This window comes from Somniosus microcephalus, chromosome 31 (assembly GCF_052327205.1).
Source record: "Somniosus microcephalus isolate GS21.2 chromosome 31, FLI_Smic_1.0, whole genome shotgun sequence".
NCBI classification, from domain to species: Eukaryota; Metazoa; Chordata; class Chondrichthyes; order Squaliformes; family Somniosidae; genus Somniosus; species Somniosus microcephalus.
This window is the reverse complement of record NC_141017.1, coordinates 22,573,768-22,591,139: the sequence shown is the minus strand read 5'-3', so window position 1 is coordinate 22,591,139 and position 17,372 is coordinate 22,573,768. Positions and strand designations below refer to the sequence as shown.

The window sequence follows — 17,372 nt, the reverse complement described above, 5'->3', positions numbered from 1 at the left end:
ACCCCTTCCTGGACGGACAGCCGGCCGACCAATCGGCGTGCCGCAGAGGCGGGACTCCTCCATGGGGACAGCCGCCCGACCAATCGGCGGGCCGCAGAGGCGGGACCCCCCCCATGAGGGATAGCCGCCCGACCAATCGGCGCGCCGCAGAGGCGAGACTCCCGCCTGGATGGACAGCCGCCCGGCCAATCGGCGCGCCGCAGAGGCGGGACTCCCGCCTGGACGGACAGCCGCGCGGCCAATCAGCGGGCGGCGGGCGGGACGTCCGCCCACCGCGCGCTGGGGCTGAGCCTGGGAATCCCAGGCAGTAATGGATGCCACTTGGCTGGGATTGCAATGGAGCAGGACTGAGGTTGCAGCAGGCTGTGCAGTGGCAGGCAGCATTCATCAGCAGGCACTGAGCACAGGCACCCAGCAAGGAGAGAGTGCAGCCTGAGGGACATCAGGTGCAAACAAAAAAAAACCACCTTCCTCCATAGCCTCCTGTATGTAGTTCATCCCATTGCAAAAAAAAAACAAAAGTGGGATTTGTTTTGTCTTGAATGGAAAAGTGCATATTGACATTGGAGTGCTTTTTCAATGCACAGTGACACAGCACTGAGCTGCAATTTCATTGCTTGGCTGTGTGTTAACTTTCAGGTGCATGGAGATTAATATTGGGGGAAATGAGGAATGACAGTGTTGCTAATTGTAGTTGCAAGCTTGGCACACAGGCTGCTGCAAAGTGGTCCTACAAGGAAAAGGCTCCCCACCCAACCTGCGGGGTGGTGTTATTGTGCTTTCCAAGGGCATGGTGTCTATTGTGATCTGCTGTTGTGGTCGTGGAGGGGGGGGGCGATTCGCAGTCGAGCGCTGACTCGAAGCGAAAGGTGTGCGTGGGGGGTGGGGGGGCGCTGTGACGTGTACAGGTGACTTATCGTTGCATTGTCTGGTTCGCCTCCCCTCCTTGCAAAAACTCTGAAGTTGCAGCCGTCTTAATATTTGCATGTGATCAATCACGCCGTGGTTAAAATAAGTCGCTCAGAATACCACGAAGAGGTGAGGTTTTTTTTTAAAGTCCAGGTGAAGTCACCTGGACAATAAGAGAATTGTTAGCCTCCTGCAATGTTGTCATTCTGCAGCTTTTGTTATACTTTGAAAACCGTGCATGTCTAATATATGAATGAGAGAGTGAGGTATTGTTTCTGTATAAAAGAAGAGTATTGTTTGTACATACATAGAACAGTGCTATTTTAATTCCAGGTCTGTATTGAGCTATCAGCTCTCATTTAGGGTGGTGGTGTTTGGAGCAATTCAATTGGTCTCAACAGCCTTGGGCTAGGGAGGGGGCAACGCTCCCACTCTTGATCACTGTCCTGGAAAGTGTGAGCGTGGCAGTGCTGGGTAAGGGAAGAATCGGGTTCGGCTGTGGTATACTGGGCAGCACCTGTCACCCATGCACCGTTACCCCAGCTGCGAGAGAAGGGGAGGATTAAATAAAAGACATAGCACGATGATATTTCTGTATATTGTGTGGGACTGCGCGATTTCTGTATATTGTGTGGAACAGTGATATTTCTGTATGTTGCACTGGCAGATCTCCCGTGGCATTGCTCGCGACAAGTCGGATGATGCGCTGCTCTCTAAAGACTGGGCTGTTCTACCAAGTAATGCAGAATGCATTATTCATCTGTTAAGGTAGATTTCTGACCAAAACTCTTAACTGTTGAAACAGCTACAGTATTACCAGAATGGGTTTTTTTTTGGTTCAGGCAACTTTGCTAACTAGAAAATGATTAATTTTCAGGTTCCAGCTCAATGATGGCTTTCTTTTGCTTTTTTTAAAAAAATGTTTGTTTTGCATCTGTAATAAATTATGATGTCTCGTGTATAATCGTTTCAAACTAGAGTCCTTTTTTGTACCGATAGTAGCATATTTCCCTTGGCAAGCTCGTGGTCAGTGAATGGAATGCTGTTTTATTAGAGTAGGATTGTTGTACCATGTAATGCACAATGTATTATGCTGCTAAGGTGCATATGTCCTCCTTTAAGACCACAGGAGTCTCGTTGCTGTTCAGTAAACACCAGTTGAGGTCAGTCAGAGTTCAATTGCTCTGTGGTGGGGGAAGTTGGCAGATTGGTTGGTGGTTGCAAGTTTCAGGCTACAGGGCAAAACCCAGCAATTCCCGACTTTCGTTCTCCTTTTCTTTAAGCCTGATGTAACTGGTAGAATAGATAAGGGAGAACCAGTGGATGTGGTGTATTTGGACTTTCAGAAGGCTTTTGATAAGGTCCCGCATAAGAGATTAGCGTGTAAAGTTAAGGCACATGGGATTGGGGGCAAGGTACTGACTTGGATAGAGAACTGGTTGGCAGACAAGAAGCAAAGAGTTTAAATAAACGGGTCTTTTTCCGAGTGGCAGGCAGTGACTAGTGGGGTACCGCAGGGATCGGTCCTAGGACCCCAGCTATTCGCAATATATATTAATGATCTAGATGAGGGAACTAGATGTAATATCTCCAAGTTTGCAGACGACACAAAGCTGGGTGAGCGTGTGTGCTGTGAGGAGGATGCCGAGAAACTCCAGTATGATTTGGACAGGTTGGGTGATTGGGCAGATGCCGAATAATGTGGATAAATGCGAGGTTAACCACTTTGGTGGCAAAAACAGGAAGGCAGATTATTATCTGAATGGCAATAGATTGGGAGAAGGGGAAGTGCAATGAGACCTGGGTGTCCTTGTGCACCAGTCGCTGAAGGTAAGCATGCAGGTGCAGCAGGCGGTTAAGAAGGCAAATGGTATGTTGGCCTTCGTAGCGAGAGGGTTCGAGTACAGGAACAAGGATGTCTTGCTGCAGTTGTACAGGGCCTTGGTGAGACCACACCTTGAGTATTGTGTGCAGTTTTGGTCGCCTTATCTGAGGAAGGATGTTCTTGCCATGGAGGGAGTGCAACGAAGATTCACCAGGCTGATACCTGGGATGGCAGGAATGACGTACGAGGAGAGATTGGGTCGATTGGGCTTGTACTCGCTGGAGTTTAGAAGAATGAGAGGGGAAACTCATTGAAACTTATAAAATTCTAACAGGACTGGACAGACTAGATGCAGGAAGGATGTTCCCAATGGCGGGGGAGTCCAGAACCAGGGGTCACAGTCTAAGGATAATGGGTAAGCCATTTAGGGCAGAGATGAGGAGGAATTTCTTCACCCAGAGAGTGGTGAACCTGTGGAATTCTCTACCACAGAAGGCAGTTGAGGCCAATTCATTAAATATATTCAAGAAGGAGTTAGATATATTTCTTAAGGCTAAGGGGATCAAGGCATATGGGGAGAAAGCAGGGACAGGGTACTGAGTTTGGATGATCAGCCATGATCTCATTAATTGGCGGAGCAGGCTCGAGGGGCTGAATGGTCTACTCCTATCTTCTATGTTTCTATGATTGCTGATGTCAGTGACAGTCTCCAGACATTCTCACTTTTGTATGAATGGGTATTTTCTGTTGCTGGTGTGACGTCAGAATTGTGACAGGTGCATCTTTATATCTGTCTCTCGCTCTTGTGATGTTATTCCTGGTGCACTGAAAGTGTGAAGGGGAAAGTGTGACTTGTGATCCTTATAAGAAGTGCACACTACACAGTAAATTTTGATGGAAATTGTGAGGGAGTCGGTGTTGGCTCACGGTAGGATCGGGTTTGGCGATGATTAACTGGACAGCACCTAGTGCCAATCAACCATACCCCAGCATAATTGAAGAGAGAAGGGGTGGACAATATATAATGTAAAAACCTCGGTTAGAGTACTGTGTGCGCTATTGGGCTCCACATTATAGGAAGGATATTCAGGCTTTAGACAGGGGACAGTGCAGATTCACGAGGATGCTGCCTGCTATAGGGAATTAAATATGAAGAAAGACGTGGAAAATTTGGGTCCTTTTTTTGTGACAATGCAGATTATGGGGCGATGCAATAGAAGTGGTTAAACTTATGAAAGGATGGGGACAGGGTAGACAGAAGCAGACTGTTTGCAGTAGTTGAGGGGTCAAGAATGAGAACCCACAGATGCAAGATTAAATGTAAGAGATTTAGAACCGAGGTCAGGAGAAGCCTCTCCACACAGAGAGTTGTGAGGCTGTGGCATTCACTTCCGGGGTTAATGGTTGAGGCCGAACCTATGTCAACATTAAAAAAAAAGAAAGACGTGCATTTCTATAGCGCCTTTCACGATCACCGGACGTCTCAAAGTGCTTTACAGCCGATTAAGTGCTTTTTGAAGTGTAATATAGGAAACGCGGCAGCCAATATGCGCACAGCAAGCTCCCACAAACAGCAATGTGATAATGGCCAGATAGTCTGTTCTAGTGATGTTGGTTGAGGGATAAATATTGGCCAGGACACCAGGGGTTAACTCCTCCTGCTCTTCTTCAAAATAGTGCCGTGGGATCTTTTACGTCCACTTGAGAGAGCAGACGGGGCCGCGGTTTAACGTCTCATCCGAAAGACGGCACCTCCGACAGTGCAGCACCTCCCCCAGCACTGCGCTGGGAGTGTCAGCCGGGATTCTGTGCTCAAGTCCCTGGAGTGGGACTTGAACCCACAACCTTCTGACTCAGAGGCGAGAAAGTGCTACCCACTGAGCCACTGGCTGACAACATTCAAGATTAGGTTAAAGAGGGGGATGAAGGCAAAGAGGTCGCGGCAATATGGGAGCAGGGTGGGTAAATGTGATTCAAAGTATTTACTGACACGGAGGGCAAACACCAACCAGGACTGGTTGGGCCGAATAGCTTGTTTCCATGGTGTCGCTATTGTGTGTTTCTAGAACAGTTGTACTTCTGTATCCTGTATAAATAGCACACTAATTCCTGTACTTTTGTACGGATGTTGCCGCAGATGCGATTCTTCAGCAGCGATGATCACTGTGATGGAAAGTCACTCCCGTTGGTATCAGTCTGTTGGCCATGATATCTGCCACTGATCAGAAGATCTTCCCTTCGACAAACAGCAGGTCAGCAGGTCAGATTTCCTTTCATTGTTTGCTGTAAGTAAGACCATTCTAGAGATTCATTTTAAAAAAAATTTAAATTTGCGTGGGTTTTCTCCGGGTGCTCCGGTTTCCTCCCACAGTCCAAAGATGTGCGGGTTAGGTTGATTGGCTATGATAAATTGACCCTTAGTGTTAGGGGGATTAAATACGTGGGGTTACGGGGATAGGGTGGGATATGTGTTGGTGTAGGGGTTACGGGGATCGGGTGGGACATGTGTCGGTGCAGGCTCGATGGGCTGAAATGGCCTCTATCTGCACTGTGGGGTTTCTGTGATTTCTGTGAAAGTGAGATGTACGGGAGCAATCACAATGGGAACACTCTGGCCGTGATTTCCCCTACCTCGACGGGGTCAGTGGTGGGTCCCAACCTCGCTGCCAGCTCCAGCCCGCTCTGTGAGATTACCTTACGATGATTGGCCTTGTTAAGCCCCGCCCAGCGCACTTCCCGGCCAATTGATGGAAGCTGTTCTGATGATGTCATCCAGTTTCCTTAAAGGGACCACGCGCAAATTTACTTTGACATTTGTGCTGTCAGTGTTCGACAGCGTTGAGCTGCTGCAAACACTGACCGGCACTGCACAAGAGGTGCAGGGCTGCACCCAGGCCCTCCCATGATCATCACAGCACGCAGGGAGGTTCTCTTCCCTTCCAATGGGTGGAAGAGACCTCCCCAGGAGATCAAAGCAGCCTGGTTGCACATTGCACAGGAGGACATAAGCAGGGATGTCGTCAGGTATCCCTGGCTGCAGTGGTGCAAACCTTTCAATGATCTCAGTAGATCACGAAACGTTACTGCCAAGCCACACTCAACCTCATCCTGCTGTGCCACTCATCACATCCCCATCACTCCGCCTTCCCTACCCTACTCCTGCACACCCTTACTCACACCAACTTACCTTGTACCTCCACCCATCCCTCTCTATCTACATTATCACTTCCCCATCTCACTAGGCACCCCTCACACTCACCCTCATCCTCGTCCAATCATACCAACTAACAGCACACAAGGGTAGGCAGTTGGGTATTTTATGCAATGTTCATGTGAGGTCTCTGTTAATGTGGTGTCAAACATTGAAATCTTCATTTTCAACACTTTGCGTTCTTGGACAGATTTCTGTGCACTTTTGGAAGTGGCTTAGTGAGTTGCAGTGAACGGTGAGACATAACGGTTCCCCCCCCCCCCCCCCGGCAATGGTGATGAGTGTGAAAGGAATGGCTTGGGCATTGTAGGGATGCTTTATGGTGTTGGTGTGGGGTAGTGCCAACTGGCACATGTGGCAGCCAGGGTGTACAGCGTAGAGTGAAGTAAATCTGGCCATGGTGAGGCCATCCCTGGCCTCCCGGGCAGCAATGTGGTCGGGTGCTGATGCCCTGTGTCCTGTGCAGCCTCGGGTGATTACGGAGAAGGTTGGTGTTGTTGATGCTGCTGGTGTGCCTGGTGCTGCTGGTGTTGGGATTTTGAGGACCAAGCTGAGATAGTTTCAAGGGCACCAATGTTGATGGAATAGATGGCAGGTGAAGTTGAGATGACAGAAGCGATCTGTCAATGGTGAGAGAGGTTGTTCCAATGAGGTGACACTGGATAGAGTTTACTCCAAACACTTGCAACCTGCATAAAGCTCACTCTGTCTTCCAAATGCAGTAAGTAACAACTTCTGAGCTTGGAAAGTGAACAGCTGTGAGATGGGAGCTTTTATAGCACATTTGCTGCTGTTAAGTAATGAGATCATTTCATGGTAAAACAACTCCTGGTGGACGTAAAAGATCCCATGGCACTATTTCGAAGAGGAGCAGGGGAGTTATCCCCGGTGTCCTGGTCAACATTGATCCCTCAATTACCATCACCAAAAACCCCCCCAGATTATCTGGTCATTATCACATTGCTGTTTGTGGGATCTTGCTGTGCGCAAATTAGCTGCCACGATTCCTACATTGCAACAGCGATGCACTTCAAAAAGTACTTGATTGGCTGTAAAGTGCTTTGGGACATCCGGTGGTCGTGAAAGGCGTTAAAGAAAGAAAGACTTGCATTTCTATAGCACCTTTCACGACCGCCGGACGTCTCAAAGCGCTTTACAGCCAATTAAGTACTTTTTTTTGAAAGGGAGTCACTGTTGTAATGTGGGAAACGCAGCGGCCAATTTACGCACAGCAAGGTCCCACAAACAGCAATGTGATAATGACCAGGTAATCTGTTTGTGATGTTGGTTGAGGGATAAATATTGGCCCAGGACACCAGGGAGAACTCCCCTGCTCTTCTTCGAAATAGTGCCGTGGGATCTTTTACGTCCACCTGAGAGAGCAGACGGGGCCTCGATTTAACGTCTCATCCGAATGACGGCACCTCTGACAGTGCAGCACTCCCTCAGCCTAGCTTTACGTGCTGAAGTCCCAGGAGTGGGACTTGAACCCACAACCTTCTGACTCCGAGGCGAGTGTGCGACCAACTGAGCCACAGCTGACACTAGAATAGAATCATAGAATGGTTACAGCACCGAAGGAGGCCATTCGGCCCGTCGAGCCCGTGCCGGCTCTCTGCAAGAGCACTTCAGCCACTCCCACTCCCCTGCCCTTTCCCCATAGCCGTGCAATTTTATTTCCCTTCAGGTGCTTAACCAATTCCCTATTGAAAGCCACGATTGAATCTGCCTCCTCCACCCTTTCAGGCAGTGCATTCCAGATCACAACCACTCTAATACAAGTCTTTTACAAAAATACTCCGAAACAACTTCAAGTTGAAACAGTTGTGCCAAACATTGAGATACATTGTGTATGAACGGATCAAAGGCTAGAAAATCCCAGTGAAGTTTGTGTATGAACCTTAACCTACTTGTACTAGATGCTGGTATGCTGTTCGTACTCGAGCGTTTATTAATGCCGGCATAGAAATAGCACGCAAGGGTATCGTAAGAATGTCTTGACCCTCGTTATTTCTTTCAACTGCAAAGCCCAGGGGCTTGACAGCGCTGGCTCACTGGAGGGAAACGAATGGTGCGGTCAGGTCAGCATTGACGTGCGGTGGTGCGGGCGCCAGTCAGGCGGACATTTCTCCGAACCGCTGGAGACCTTGACTGAACGCTTCATAGACGATGAAAACATAGAAAAATAGGAGCAGGAGTCGGCCATTCGGCCCTTCGAACCTGCTCCACCATTCAATATGATCATGGCTGATCCTCCGTCTCAATACCATATTCCCACTCTCTCTCCATACCCCTTGATGCCTTTTGTGTCTAGAAATCTATCTATCTCCTTCTTAAATATATTCAGTGACTGGGCCTCCACAGCCTTCTGTGGTAGAGAATTCCACAGGTTCACCACCCTCAGTGAAGAAATTTCTCCTCATCTCAGTCCTAAATGTCCTACCCCGTATCCTGAGACTATGACCCCTCGTTCTAGTCCGCCCCGCCAAGCCAGGGGAAACATCCTCCCTGCATCCAGTCTGTCTAGTCCAGTCGGCATTCCAGCTTCCCGAAGAAAATCAGTAGTCAGTCCAGTCGGCTAAGATTGGGACTCGGGACCACGGGTTAAAGATCAGATCATGCCAATAATAACATGATGGTGCTGAGGGGTGGGCTGGGTGATTGCTCCGTGCAGTTATTAAGATGGCCACTAGGAGGGGCATGGTCGACTCGCCATTTGTTAGTTTTGTCCTCCATTTTCACTCTTTAAAAAGGCTTCCGATGGGTACTCGACCCCCTATTTAAATGATGGCGGCAGAAACTCCTGCAATTAAAAGAGAACTTTAACTGGTATTCAAGAAGGAGTTAGATATATTTCTTAAGGCTAAAGGGATCAAGGGATATGGGGAGAAAGCAGGGACAGGGTACTGAGTTTGGATGATCAGCCATGATCGCATTGAATGGCGGAGCAGGCTCGAGGGGCCGAATGGCCCACTCCTGCTCCTATCTTTTATGTTTCTGTGTAAAGTGCGAGCGTGCCGCTGTTGCGTAGCAGTAGGATCAGGTTCGGTCCTGGAATTACATAGAATTTGACAGCACAGAAACAGGCCCAATGGCTCCGTGCCGGTGTTTAGGCTCCACACGAGCCTCCTCCCGCCTTGCTTCATCTCACCCTGTCAACATAATCATTTATTCCTTTCTCCCTCGTGTTTATCCAGCTTCCCCTTAAATGCATCTATGTTAGTCGTCTCAACCACTCCCTGTGGTAGCGAGTTCCACATTCTCACCACTCTCTGGATAAAGAAGTTTCTCCTGAATTCCCTATTGGATTTATTAGTGACTATCGTATATATTTATGACATCTAGTGTTGGACTTCGCCCCCCCACCCCCCCCCCCCAACAAGTGAAAACATTTTCTCTACGTCTACCCTATCAAACACTTCCATAATCTTAAAGACCTCAATTAGGCCAGCTTTCGGTCTTTTTTCCAGAGAAAAGAGCCCCAGCCTCTTCAGTCTTTCCTGATGGTTGTACCCTCTCAGTTCTGGCATCGTCCTAGTTGATCTTTGGCTGTGCCGAAAGATGTAGAACCAAAGGCCTATAACCTTTGTAGATGTTTTCTTCACAATTGGTCCTCATGGATGTGAGACCCCCTTTCCTCTTTCCCCCATCGATAAAACAGTCCCAACAGAGGACAGAGACCCCCCACCCTCATAAGGCGAGTCACTCTACCATAAGCCCCTCTCCTGCCATGCGATCCTCTTCAAATTTCAACCAAGCTTTGAAGATCGTGTAGCTAGTGGTCTTCAAAGCTTGCTTGAAATTTGAGAGGATCGCATTGCGTTGTCCAGTGCGGAACTGGGCTATACAGACCAGAAGTGTCCCAGGCTCTGTCCCTGATCTGTGCTGAGTGATATTTAGCTGTTAATCAGGCTCCAGATGTGAGCAAATCTTGTCAGTGGAAGTGGAGAGAACATTGTGAAGACCCGTTGGCCGTGATTTATATATAAGGTGACCTTCTAAGTCACGAGTGAGTTATGGTCAGTGCGACGTTTGGCATGTAGATCATATCCCACAGGTTTTCATACTGTGCTCTATTTACAGTAGGTGTTAAAGGTTAATTAGACAAAGGCGTAAAAATGTCAGGTTTAATGATGCATGGTGTTCCTTTGTGGGTTGGTTCCAGTGGAACTGGAAGCAGGGAAGTGCTAATTAACTTACGAAAATATAGGAACATAAGAAATAGGAGCAGGAGTAGGCCATTCGGCCCCTTGAACCATTCAATAAGATCATGGCTGTTCTTCTACCTCAACTCCACTTTCCTGCACCATCTCCATATCCCTTGATTCCCTTAATATCCAAAAATCTATCGATCTCTGTCTTGAATATACTCAACGACTGAGCCTCCACAGCCCTCTGGGGTAGAGAATTCCAAAGATTCACCACCCTCTGAGTGAGGAGGTTTCTCCTCATCTCAGTCCTAAATGGCCGACCTCTTATTCTGAGACTGTGACCCCTGGTTCTAGACTCCCCAGCCAGGGGAAAACATTCTCCCTGCATCTACCCTGTCAAGCCCTGTAAGAATTTTATATGTTTCAATGAGATCACCTCTCATTCTTCCAAACTCTAGAGAATATAGGCCCAGTCTACTCAATCTCTCCTCATAGGACAATCCCCCCATCCCAGGAACCAGTCTGGTGAACCTTCGTTGCACTCCCTCTATGGCAAGTATATCCTTCCTTAGGTAAGGAGACCAAAACTGTACACAATACTCCAGGTGTGGTCTCACCAGGGCCCTATGTAATTGCAGTAAGACGTCTTTACTCTTATACTCAGATCCTCTTGTAATAAAGGCCAACATACCATTTGCTTTCCTAATTGCTTGCTGTACCTGCATGTTAACGTTCAGTGATTCGTGTACAAGGTCTCTCTGAACACCAACATTTCCCAGTCTCTCACCATTTAAAAAATACTCTGCTTTTCTATTTTTCCTATCAAAGTGGGTAACTTCACATTTCTCCACATTATATTCCATGGTAAGGATTTTGAATTTTTTTTTTGCTAATTCCTTCTCTTTGCTCCTCTCCCCACTCCCACCCCATGGCTCGACAGGTGAAAACCCTTCAGTGTCCCAGTGGCCATTCTTCCATTAAGTTTATAAAGGAAAAAAAGACCTGCATTTCTAAAGCGCCTTTCACAACCTCGAAGTCCCAAAGCGCTTTGCAGCCAATGAAGAACTTTTTTGACGCATGGTCGCTATTGTAATGTAGGTAACACGACAGCCAATTTGCGCACAGCAAGCTCCCGCACACAGCAGTGTGATAATGGCATCTGTTTTTAGGTGTTGGTTAAATATTGGCCAGGACAGCGGGGATAACTCCCCTGCTCCTCTTCGAAATAGTGCCATGGGATCTTTTACGCCCACCGGAGAGAGCAGACGGGGCCTCGGTTTAATGTCTCATCTGAAAGACGGCACCTCCGACAGTGTGGCACTCCCTCAGCGCTGCACCGGGAGCATCAGCCTAGATTGTGTGCTCAAGTCTCTGGAGTGGGACTCGAACCCACAACCTTCTGGCTCAGAGGCGAGAGTGTGCTACCCACTGAGCCACAGCTAACACGATGACATTATAGCGACACTATGAGCCTGGACAGTGAGCGTGTTGGCAGGCAACGTTCCTTGCAAGCCGCGCAGCCCGGGACCGTTAAATTTCGCGCCTGTGCAAAAACTGAGAATGGGGCCGCCCGGCCCATTAAGGGGGCCACGCACCCAGACAAAAACATGGGGGAACCTTGTTGGCAGGTCATATTCGAACGTGGGAAAGGGCAGCATCCACTGGCCCGAACCCCTCTGCACTCGATATTCATACACACACTTTGCTCTTCAGGATTGGCCGGATAGTTATAGAATGGTTAAAGCACAGAAGGAGGCCATTCGGCCCGTCGAGCCCGTGCTGGCTCTCTGCAAGAGCACTTCAGCTAGTCCCACTCCCCCGCCCTTTCCCCGTAGCCCTGTAAAATTTTTTCCTTCAGGTACTTATCCAACTCCCTTTTGGATGCCATGATTGAGTCTGCCTCCACCACCCTCAGACAGTGCATTCCAGATCATAACCACTCGCTGTGTAAAAAAGTTTTTCCTCATACCGCCTTTGGTTCTTCTGCCAATCACCTTAAATCTGTGTCCTCTGGTTCTTGACCCTTCTGCCAATGGGAACAGTTTCTCTCTATCTACTCTGTCTAGACCCCTCATGATTTTGAACACCTCCATCAAATCTTCTCTCAACCTTCTCTGCTCCAAGGAGAACAACCCCAGCTCCTCCAGTCTATCCACGTAACTGAAGTCCCTCATCCCCGGAACCATTCTTGTAAATCTTTTCTGCACCCTCTCTGAGGCTAAGAGTTGCTGTTTGCCCATCTTCCTTCCCTTCTGAGGCTGCTGAGGACAGTAGGAAAATTGCCGCCCTCTCACTGGCCCCTGGGTGAGTTTGAACCCGTGACCTTTATTGTTGGCATGGCTAACTCCCATCACCCACTGCAACACCGTCTGGAGAGCTGGTTTAGAAGGCTTGTGCTTTGAACGTTTCCTCGGCAGTGAATCTTCAAGTGAAATCGTTTCAGGAATTTGAAATCTGATCTCCTTGAGAAATCAAAACTGTTTCACTGCAATTACATTTATCCCGTAGGGTATAAAGAATAAAAGCGACGAGTTCCCTGGCAGCACACTACCTTGTTGATTGATCTTTGGGTGTTGGATGTCAAGACATCAGCTTGGCTCGTTGGGAGCACGTTTGCCGCTGAGCGGTGGGGGGGGGGGGCGGGGAGGTGGGGAGGTGGGAGGTCATGGGTTCAAGCTCTGGCGCCGGCACAGAATCTATGCTGATATGTCGGTACAGTACCGAGGGAGTGCCGTGTTGTAGGTAGTGCCGTCAAATGAGACGTTAAACCGAGGTCCCGCCTGCCTGTAAGTGGCACTTGCTAAAGGAGACCAAGGGAGTTCTGCTGGTGTCCTGGCCAACATTTATCCCTCAAACTGCACCAGAAAAAAACATTTATCTGGTCATTATCACATTGCTGGTTGTGGGAGCTTGCTGTGCGCGAATTGGCTGCCGCATTTTCCTACATTACAACAGTGACTACACTCCAAAAGTACTTCATTGGCCGTGAAGTGCCTTGGGAGGGGAAAGACACTATATAAATGCAAGTTCGTTTGTTCTTTTCAGATGCCCATGTTCTTGATGGGTTTCAAACGTGACCTCTCCAGACCAGGCTGTCATCTCTTGACTGTACGTGTGCAGTACTGATTTCACGGGGGGGGGGGGGGGGGGTGCAGGGGAGTTTTTTCTTCGCCCAGACCCTCCCCTGCACATGAGCAAGGAGCAAGCAACAAAGCATTCGGGGCAGGCTGGCTACTGGAGTGGTCAGAGTAGTGAAGCCCATTTGAATTATTGTTGGACACCCGGGATTCAGGTGTGGGGCCGGCTTCCTACTGAAGACTCAACCAGTCGCTTCAAACCAAGGTCCGAGGTTTAACTCAATTAATGATCCATTCAGAAGAGTTAATTAAAAGAAAGAAAGACTTGCATTTCTATAGCGCCTTTTACCACCTCCGGACATCCCAAAGCGCTTTACAGCCAATGAAGTATTTTTGAAGTGTTGTCACTGTTGTAATGTAGGAAACACGGCAGCCAATTTACGCACAGCAAGCTCCCACAAACAGCAATGAGATAATGACCAGATCATCTACTTTTTTTTCGTGATGTTAGTTGAGGGATAAATATTGGTCAGAACACCGGGGATAACTCCCCTGTTCTTCTTCAAAATAGCGCCATGGGATCTTTTACGTTCACCTGAGAGGGCAGATGGGGCATCAGTTTAACGTCTCATCCGAAAGACGGCACCTCCGACAGTGCAGCACTCCCGCAGCACCGCACTGGGAGTGTCAGCCTAGGTTATGTGCTCAAATCTCTGGAGTGAGACTTGAACCCACAACCTTCTGGCTCCGAGGCAAGAATGCTACCCACTGAACCACGGCTGACACCTAATGTTTAAAACTGATGTTTTTTTTGGCCGCATTTGCAGGCCAACTGACTGTGTGTATTTAGCCAGGTGGGATTTTTCTCACTGGACTGGAAAGCGAGTTCCACCGAAGGCACCCAGATAGCTGCAAAGACCATGGTCAGATATTTCTTGCGGCAAGCTCCCGTCGATGGCTTAATGGGTAACTGTGTGTGCGCGCGCGTCCGTGTCCGTGACCAGGCTCAGCTGTGATGCACCCATGGTCGAATAGCTTACGAGCATTCACCACCAGGAGTTAGATGAGGTAAAGGAGCGCTACCGATACCCGTAGGGCCATCATGAGCCTATGCCTCCAGGAGAGCATATCGGGCGGTACAACTTTCCTCCTGTGTGTTCTGACTTTCGTCCCGATATTTTTTGTTCGGTGTTCGTGGAGCTTGTTGGATGACTTGATGGGATGCACGTCCAGGCATTGACGCACTGCGTTGCAGAGTGAGTTTGTTTGCGCCATTCCTCCCTATGGCGAGTTCTTGTTCTTAGTTCATGCAGAGTGGAGGAACACAAAGCCTTAGTGCTGGAGTAGCTATACTGCCCTCCATATGAACTCGCCCAAGCCCTTACTCAACGGTCTCTTAACTAACCTCGAGGAGTTCACCCAGTGTTTACTTAAACAAAATATTGCAGATGCTGGAAATCTGAACTAAAAACAAAGTGCTGGAAATGCTCAGCAGATCAGGCAGCATCTGTGGAGCGAGGGAGTTGGGGCTTAACGTTTCAGGTCGATGACCTTTTCAAAACGTCGCAAACGTTGTAGCCTTAAAGAAACACACACCGAGACTTCAGCAGAAGAATAATACATTTGTGTTTTGCATGGTATAATCTTACTACTTTTATGAAACAGTGTTTCTTCTGATTTACGAGCCCAGTGTAAATGGGAGATTTGCTTACAGTATATCTGGCACGAATACCCAGCTGTCACATTTTTCTCTTAAACTTTCAACTGTTACTCAAAATTCTGTGCTAGACATCAGCAAACGCGTAAAGAAACAGGCGGTCATTTGATACATGGCCAGAATGGTACATGGGATGAGGGACTTCAGTGATGTGGAGAGACTGGAGAAGCTGGGGTTGTTCTCCTTAGAGCAGAGAAGGTTAAGGGGAGATTTAATCGAGGTGTTCAAAATCATGAGTGGATTTAATCGAGTAAGTAAGGAGAAACTGTTTCCATTGGCAGAAGGGTCGGTAACCAGAGGACACAGATTTAAGATAATTGGGAAAAGAACTAGAGGGGAGGTGAGAATTTATTTTTAAGTTAATGATATGGAATGCACTGCTGAAAGTATTAGGAATCAGATTCACTAATTTTCCGGCAAATTGGATATATACTTGAAAAGGAAATATTTGCAAGGTTATGCCTGTGGGGAAAGAGCAGGGGGCAGTATGACAAACTGGAGAGCTCTTTCAAAGAGCCGGCACAGGCCCAGTGGGCCGAATGGCCTCCTTCTGTGCTCTGTGTTTCTATAATGTCTGTAATCTGAGTTACAGAGGCAACTGGTTGTGTTTTTGGAGAGAAGGAATTGAGGGATATGCTTGGAACAAAAAAGTGGGCTGGTGTGATTGAACTCGGTGACTAAGAAGACAGGATTGTTGGGCCTAAAGAAGTTCTTATGTTCTAAACATTTTCTCTTCCAGTTGCAAAGGAACTTTGATCATAAAGTATAAACCACTTTGCAAGAGGGCACGGTTGTTCCGTCAATTCAATGGAGAAAAATAATAATCAGGAACTAATACTATGGGATGAAGAAATGCAGACCAACGTCAACAAGGGATTTTGCAGCCCAGATGATGTGCTGAATCTGTCCGGAGATCAAATAGTCAATGCGGGGCTTTCACACCATGGTACAGGAGGCGAGGACAGCACCAGCTTGTGCCTCAGTTACGCGAGTGGCATGGGGGAGATAAATGGTGGGACTACCTGTCTGACGCAATGTGAACAGTCCCTCAGTGCACCCCTCGAGAGCGTTACGGGCGTTAACCAGCTGATGGGGACACCGCCGAGCTCGCGGTCAAGGGTGGAATACGAAAGCCAGTTTGTGGATGCTTCTGGTTGTGAGCCAGTCAGTCCATTAGGGCAGCAAGAGAATGCTGGACACAAAGAAGCAATAGGCTCTGAAGAAGGGCCCACCATGGCCAAGCTTGGACCTGCTCCAACGCACTCCACACTAACTGAGAATTTGAGAACTTCTGCTGCAAACAGGGGTGACCAATCGAATAACCATATCAATTCTTTTTCCACTTGCCTGCCGGAGAATATTTTAGACGGGATCAATTTGAACGTGTCAGAAGTAGGAGGCAGGGCGTTGTTGGCACCGTATACCCAAGAGGAGCAGGACATTCACACGATAAATAGCGTTCAGAGCACTGCCGTCGATCGGATATTGTATGGGTTTGATTTAACTTGTGAACGAGATGGAGACCAATACACTTCACTAGACCAGATGACCTACGAGTATGACGTGGCTTGCGGCGAGGAAGAAGTGCAGTACACTTCTTTGGATCCAGTGTCCTACAGCTTTGATGTATCCTGTGAACCTGAAGAAGATTTGAACACTTCAGTAGATCCATTGTCTTACGAGTTTGAGGTTGCTTGCTCAAGAGACGATGATGAAATGGTATGCTTCAGTCAAAGTAGCCTTGATGGTGGCAAAGTTGGAGATGTTACGACGCCAAGTGACTGCAGTGGAAAGGCTGTTAATATCCCGCACGGTGCCCTCCAGTCATGGCCTGATACAGAGCTGGTTCTAGGACCACTTGAGCATCAAAGCAACGTGGAAAGTTCTTCGACTGTTATACCCTTAAGGAATGAAGACAGCTGCAAGGTAACGGCCGTGACTGCAATTTCTGTCGATGCGTCAGTGAAAGAGGTTCATCAAACTGAACAAGCTCTGACAAGTTTGGGGAAGGATTGTACTCCTGGTAAGTCAAAAGGATTCAATGCCGAGTTTAACTTTGGTTGATGTATTTTCACACGCGCGAGAGCAGGCCTGTCAAGACACATCTTGCCGTTAACAGTGGACATGCTTGATGGCATTGCAAGTAATCAGAAATAGCTTCGTTCTTTCATTTTTTTTTATTTGCTGATTACTGTTCCTCACTGCCCATAAAGACATTAACTTCTTGCTGGGGAGAATAATGAACACCCTCCATTATTCTCGTGGGAGTCTAGTCATTGAGTGTTGGTTGGTCACTTAGGCTGGAGGGAACATCACAGCCCAGCCCTGACCCTGTTCTCCCCTGATGTTCAAACACTCCTATTAGGCGTGGCTGGATAACAATTAAGAGTGGGATCTGCGGCTGATAATTCTTTCCCTTTGTAATCTGGACGCTGAGGTCAGTCATAGCTCTCTCTCTCATTGCCTGAGCCAAGAAACATAG

The 17,372-nt window shown here is 48.1% G+C and overlaps 1 protein-coding gene across 7 annotated transcripts in view; it reads left to right on the top strand.

Moving 5' to 3' along the window:
- Positions 1-298: 298 nt before the first annotated feature.
- LOC147097633 (uncharacterized) overlaps positions 299-17,372 on the top strand; it is a 165,801-nt gene continuing 148,727 nt past the window's right edge. For 3 of the 7 annotated variants that reach the window (XM_085971617.1, XM_085971618.1, XM_085971614.1), the window contains exons 1-4: positions 301-485; positions 1,577-1,677; positions 4,872-4,986; positions 15,630-16,913. In XM_085971617.1, coding sequence (XP_085827743.1) covers positions 15,698-16,913 — 1,216 coding nt within the window. In that variant the 5' untranslated portion in view covers positions 301-485; positions 1,577-1,677; positions 4,872-4,986; positions 15,630-15,697. Of the gene's footprint in view, positions 486-1,576; positions 1,678-4,871; positions 4,995-15,629; positions 16,914-17,372 lie in introns of all 7 variants that reach the window. The other 4 variants (XM_085971616.1, XM_085971619.1, XM_085971620.1 and 1 more) reach the window with 3 other exon arrangements.